The 6,529-nt window shown below is 49.7% G+C and overlaps 1 protein-coding gene across 1 annotated transcript; it reads left to right on the top strand.

Annotated features, from left to right (window-relative positions):
• Window positions 1-1,236: 1,236 nt before the first annotated feature.
• On the top strand, window positions 1,237-4,672 carry LOC124686777 (non-structural maintenance of chromosomes element 4 homolog A-like; the record flags this gene model as incomplete). The annotated part of the gene is given in 7 exon segments (XM_047220676.1): window positions 1,237-1,316; window positions 1,421-1,501; window positions 2,416-2,656; window positions 2,756-2,852; window positions 3,503-3,719; window positions 3,832-3,923; window positions 4,168-4,672. Coding segments are annotated over 7 exon segments (1,084 nt in total), but the record flags the coding sequence as incomplete, so codon positions are not given.
• Window positions 4,673-6,529: the final 1,857 nt, after the last annotated feature.

Genomic DNA, 6,529 nt, shown 5'->3' with positions numbered 1-6,529 from the left:
GCCACCACTACACGAAGGGGTACTACCTTCGTCGATGGTATCTATCCACCTTGGGCTACACTCGTGAAGACAATCCGAAACCCCAACTCGGAAGCGGGAGGCAAGGTTTGCCAAAGAGCAGGAGGCAGCCGGAAAGATGTCGAGCGGGCGTTTGGCATCCTCCAAGCTCGTTGGGCTATCGTCGGACACCCCGCCGAGCCCGGGATGTGCAAACTCGTGGGAGGTGATGACCGCTTGTGTAATCATGCATAACATGATTGTTGAGGTAGAGCGGGATGATTCACTCTTTGATAATGAATGGGAAGGCCAAGGAGAGTTGGTTACTCCTCGGCAAGGTGCTCCGGCATCATTCCGGGACATTCTTCATGCGCACCATGAAATTCGAGATCTAGTCTGTACACAACCGGATTCGAGCTGATTTGGTCGAGCGAGATATGGCAGCACGTAGGCAACAATGCCGCAAACAACAATGATGAAGGAAATCCCGAAGCCTAGAGCATTTGTATCGTTTTTTCATTTTATTTAAATAATACTTTATCCTTGATTACATGGACTATGTAATGTGTAATACATTTTGAGCATTTGTACTATTTTATATATTTTATATAATATTTTTTTTGCGTTTTTCTAGTGAATTTACAAGAAAAACATACCATAGGCGCGCCGCGACCCAAATCTGCCGCGTTGGCGCACCGCGCGACCCAAACAGCCCAAAACGAACGACCCAACGCGTCCGTTTGGGTCGCCTGGTTGGAGATGCCCTTAGGCCTCATATTTTGATTGACCGGTGTAAAGAAGAAAACCTTCGCTCTGGCCTGCTGGAGATGTAGTCGCAAAAAAAAAGGCCTGCTGGAGATGCCCTCGGTCGACATACCGTCGCACCGCTGGTGTCCCGGTGGCAACTATCACGGTCACTGCAGAGTGGGCCCATTCAACGCCCGCAGTTCCCATTTTCACACCCCGCGGGGAGCCCCAAAACATCCTTCCTGCGCACCCCACCCAACCCTACCCCTACCCGCGGCCACCGGCACGCGAGATTTCAAATCCCCGCCCCTATTCCCTCCCCATCTCCAAAAATTCGCCCAAAATCTCCCATTCATCCCCACGCGCGCTTCCCTTCTCCCTTCTCCCCCAGCCGCGCCGCGCCACCTAGGGTTCGGATCCATTCGGGCCCCTAGGGTTCAGCTCGCTCGGTTCCCCAATCCCCATGGCGGCGTCGGGCTCGGGGGCGGCGGCCGGCGGCGGGCGGCAGCAGGAGCTGGCGGAGCGGCGGATGCTCCGCTCGCGCTACCTCGCCGTCAAGAGCCTCATCAGCGGTACGCCGCCCCTCCCGTTCCCCATTTTCACACCCCGCGGGTTTCCGTTTCCGGGTTGGGTGCGGTGCGATTCTGACCTTTTTTTTTTTGCGTGCGTGACGCAGATGAGAAGGATGACATGGCCAAGGAGGACTCCGACAAGTTCGCCGCCATCATCACGCAGGTGGAGAGTCTGCACGAGCTCGGTAACGCTCACGAACCATCATCTCTCGCCCTTAAGTACAAACCCTCGGCCATTTTTCTCTGTCAGAGAGACCTACTGTAGTAGATTCATTTTGGATCAGGACAAAAAATAATAGCCTTCAGCCCCTTTCAGCTGAGCCTGTTACCCTGTGTGTATCAAGTGCTGCAGTTACAAGTTGTAAACTCCTAGAAGTGAAACAAATGGAGTTTTTAGTTTCTAACAGATTCAGATGTACTGTACTTGAATATCAGTGTAGATGTAGATGCACCTAAGAAAATTACTGTCCAAAAGTTGCAACTCTTATGGAACCAAATATTTCTAGGGGCTCACACAGGAGAAATGGTACTAACATACATATCCATGCCTGGAAAATCTTCATTAGTGTGTAGCATGGGCATACGTTTATTTTCGTGCCAAATATCTTAAGGTCGTAGCTTGTTTTATTTTAGAGTTTTCTGAAGTACTCTGTGTTTCTGAATCATACAGGAGAATGTGCCCATATAGTTTTCGCACAACCTGTAGAATGTGTAGCGTATATATGATGTGTAGCATGAGAAAATCTTATAGACGTCTTTGTAGAGTTCCTGCCATGTTTTTATTTCAGAGTTCTCTGAAGCATTCAGCATTTCTGCATCATACAGTAGGACTGAGTTGGCTAGGAATGTATGCTGAGAACTAGACTGTGGACTGTACCTTTTGACTGTGTAGGTTGCTCTTCAAGGCTTTTGAATCTTGTTAGGATTAGACTGAATCTGAAGGATTTGAGTCCAACTCAAATCCAAATCTCCGTCTCCTACACAAATAAGCCCTTACTGTAACGTAAAATGTCTATTTTCTGCCCCATTTTACTGTTGAAAGTTTTCAAGCATTGATGCTATGTACAGACACAAAATGAGGTGCCCTTTCACATTGCAGTGCAGAAGCCTAGGGAGCAAATAGCTGATGCAGAGGCTCTGCTGGACATTACAACTACTTTAGTCAAATCCGTGAGGTCCCAATCAAGTGAAGGAATCACACCTTCTGATTTCGTAACAGCATTGCTGGCGAAATTCGGGCAGCAAGCAAGCCTTGATTCTGAGCCTGTCTCATTGCGCTGGGCTGATGTTGGGCTTTCTGCTTCACATGTCTTCAGGGCTGTGCCTGGATGCAGCACCATGTAATTAAAGCTACTTTGTCTTCTATTAGTTCTCAACATTTCCTACTTAGTGTCTGCTTGGTAAATGACTTAAACCATGCGCGCCTTTAATCTTTGCAGGCTTGGACCCATGGACACAGAAGTAAAGCAGCGCAAGGTTTCAGTTGTTAGCAGAAAAAGAACTGCCAGGCCAACTGAAAATACACGTCCTGAAGAGGTAACCACATGTTTTTGTCTACTATAAATGATATGGAGGGCTAGTGATCTTTATTCTCATGGTTTGTTTTCTCCCTCTGTTTGACTTAGTGTTCCGTTCCACAGTACAGTGAGGTAGGTAGCTTGTATCAGATGTGTCACTTTGCCATCATTCATGTTGTTGACAGGTGACATAGTGAGAGAGTGACCCTTAATTATTTTTGAGATATGCTTAAAATTATCTACTCCCTCTGATCCATAATAAGTGGAACTAAAACCATGACACTTATTATATGCTTTAAATGACCTAGCTTTTTTTGCAAAGAAACATCTAAGACGGTACCATTCATATTCTTGCAACCTTACTGCCTACCACTTAATTATAATTCATAATTACGTAGTCCCTCCAGCCCAAATTAATTGGTGCAGTCAATTAATTTGGGCTGGAGGGAGTAGCTTTTGTGTAAAGGAAAATCTGAGAGACTGAGGCAGTACCATTCATATTCTTGCAATCTTCTGGTGTCCGCTGTTAAGTTTCTGGGCTGCTAGCTAGACATTCTTTCTTTCCTTGCAGTAGCTTTTTGTTTTTCTGTCTGAAATGTATGATCACTGGACTTCTTAAGTGTTTCGTCACTTCGAACAATGGATTGACAGAATCTCTTCAATATGCAGCTTGCTGATTCTTCCGAGGTAGCAAAGTCAGACACTGACCGGAATGTGTCTGTTGTATTTGATATCCTGAGGAAAAAGAAGAGCGCAAGGCTGGAGAACCTTGTTTTGAATAGACAGTCATTTGCCCAAACGGTTGAGAATGTTTTTGCACTGTCTTTCCTAGTTAAAGATGGCAGGGTAGCAATAAATATTGATGACAATGGGCACCATATCGTCAGTAAGGACTTTCTCGTATTGTTCTGTTTGTACTTAAATAGTACTGCAGAGATGCTGGTGTATCTAAGGGATAATACTCTCCTGTATCTAATATAATTCTGCTGGCTCTGCAGATCCAAGAAATGCACCTGCTGCCAGTGCTATAGCGTCAGGAGAAGTCTCCTACAGCCATTTTGTTTTCCGATTTGATTATAGAGATTGGAAGGTAAAATGACGTCCTTTATTTTGGTTACAACAGAAATCATCTTAGCCCTAAATTGGGAAGAAATTTCATTGATTCTGTTTGCATCATTCTGCTCCTATATTAGCTAAGATAGTAGCTTGTTTCGTCTTTCCACTCCCCCCATATGGAATATACATGATTGCCATTTTTTAGATGATACTTGAGTTACTGATTTTCTACTTTCAGATATTCTGGTCTTAATCTCCTTTTGCTTACCTGTTTCTAGCTTATGAAAGAAGTCGTTGTGGATGGTGACGAACTGATGCCACACAGGACTCAAAGCAGTCTCTCTGGTGAAGATAATGAAGAGCGCCACAATGAAGATAACGAGGAGCATAGTGAAGAACGTAATGAAGAGTTGGAGGCATGCGCACAACGGACACCGATCAGGAAACTTTGCCGCAACCGAGGTTTGGTTCTGCAAGAGCAAATGGTTGTCGCGGAGACACCCGAGGGGGACAAAACCTCCAAACGCAGGCGTCTTTTCAGAGGTGAGGAGTGACCTTGGTTGGAATATTCACGCTGCCTGCTACGCCTTGTGTTTGTATGTAGAGATGTCACGCTATTAACTTATCCATTGTAGAACAGTAGGTGTGTGCTGTAGCACAGCTTGTGCTAGTCCTTATTTTGAGCTGTAGAGATCGAGCGGTACAAATGTAAGTAGATCCCACACGGATCTCTTTAGATCTGGCGGCTTAAATAACGTTCTTGGGTCGGACTTGGATACTGTAGTATGATGTTTCAGTAAAGAGGGTAGGTTCTTTTCTAGTTGGAGAATCTGCTCTAGACCATCATTCTGATAAGCTATTCGTAAACCGTAAATTCTGCAAGAGCTTTTATCTTGTAAATCCTCCCTTGCGAACTCGGGAGTAAATGACAAAAAACTACCGACGGTTGTGACATGGAACTGTTAGAAACTGTTATTAGCGTTAGTATCAGGCTAATTAGGCAGTTATAATTGTATAGGAATATTCTATGGAATATTCTGCCTAGCAGTTAGAATCTCGTGTTGTCCAAACGCTGTCTATAGCGAACCGTCGCTGTGACTCTTCCGAAGCGACGGAAAGATGTAAACCGACATATATACCACGTCTGTTCGGCTAGTATATATAGCCTGCAGTCACAATCAATAAAGCATCCATTTTCACTTCACACTCTCTCGCTTTCTCGTTTCTTCACACGTTATCATGCACTTGTCTCTGCCAAAGCAATAGGCAACAGTAGAAGAACGGAGAAAGGTGAGTAAAGATGGCTTCCCTGCCGCAACTTGCTTTTTTCCTTCGCTCAATTTGTGGCTAGGGAACACCGTCGCTCCGGCTATCCCCGCCGGACTTTCACTCGCGCTGCCGCTCGCCGTTGGAACTCCGACCGTCGCCATCAGCGTCGCCCGGAGTGGAACGGTGGCCTCCGCCGCCACCACCACGGCAACCGCTGGGCGTCCCGTTGCCGCTTCGGCCCTGGCGGTGGCCTCCGCCGCCGCGTTCGTGGCAACCGCTGGGCGCCCCAGCAGCACAACCGTCATGGCAACCGCTCGCTGCAGCGCCACCGCTCCCCTGGAGCACCGGGGCCAAGCACCACGGCTGTTGTGCGCCGGGAACAAACCCCGGTGGCTGCTGCAGAGCCGGCCGTCGTCGCAGCGCCGAAGGTCGCCGCGGAAGAAGTGGTGGACGCAGTGTATGAAGACGAGGCCTCAGCCTCAAATATCAGCGCGGACGCCGACGAACTGATTCCGGTGCCACCGGAGTTCGCCGTCCCGCCCATGGAGTGGCTGCTGGGCGGACCAAGCGCCGGTTGGCTCGTGGACGACCCCGAGCGCGACTTCGGCGACGAGGAACACCTGGCACCACCGCCACCACCGGCATCGCCTCCGACGATGTACTATTGCATGCGCCACGGCTTCGCACCGTGCCTCCCGTCCCCGACGCCATCTAACGAGGACATGCAGCACTTCGCTCCGCCGGGCTATGAACCAGTGCCTGTGCTGGAGTTCTCCTCGTCGTCGGCTGCGGCTCTCGTGGACGCGCATCCGCCACTGGTGAAGAAGGAGGAGGTAGTCGCCGCGGCTCCCGCACGCGCCCCTCGGGCTCTCCCCGACCTCGACCTCCCCGCACCGGTGATGGAGGAGGAGAAGAACGAAGACGAGGCGCCATCCCTCGCACTCCTGACGCCCTCGTCAGAAGCCCGCGTGCTCCTCCGCCGCCTCGCATCGACCATGGCGGCCCGCCCAAATGGCATCCGCGCGGGCACTTGGGCACCAGAGGCCCTCGGCCTCACCGGCGCCGTGGAGTTCCGCCTCGACGAGGCCACCACTAGGCGCCCCTCTTCTTCCATGGAGGGGCCGGCCGCCGCTGATGGCACTGCCCGTGGGCACCGGCATGGAGCAGGGGAGCAGTGGTAGGAGGAGACGCTCGAACTGATTCGTTATCCACTCCTCACGAGTCACGATCCCCTTTGACCTGCTGGTCCAAGACTCCAAGCGGTGCTGACACATCAGGCTGCAAGCGGCAGCGGGCCGTCTGCGGCGCCGCGATTTGGGCCCAGTTAAATGCATCTGCAGCCACCCACGGATTTTTTTTTTTAAGAAACGG

Source organism: Lolium rigidum, chromosome 2, assembly GCF_022539505.1.
Source record: "Lolium rigidum isolate FL_2022 chromosome 2, APGP_CSIRO_Lrig_0.1, whole genome shotgun sequence".
NCBI classification, from domain to species: domain Eukaryota; kingdom Viridiplantae; phylum Streptophyta; class Magnoliopsida; order Poales; family Poaceae; genus Lolium; species Lolium rigidum.
The sequence above is the reverse complement of the archived record's forward strand: the minus strand, read 5'-3'. Positions and strand labels throughout refer to the sequence as shown.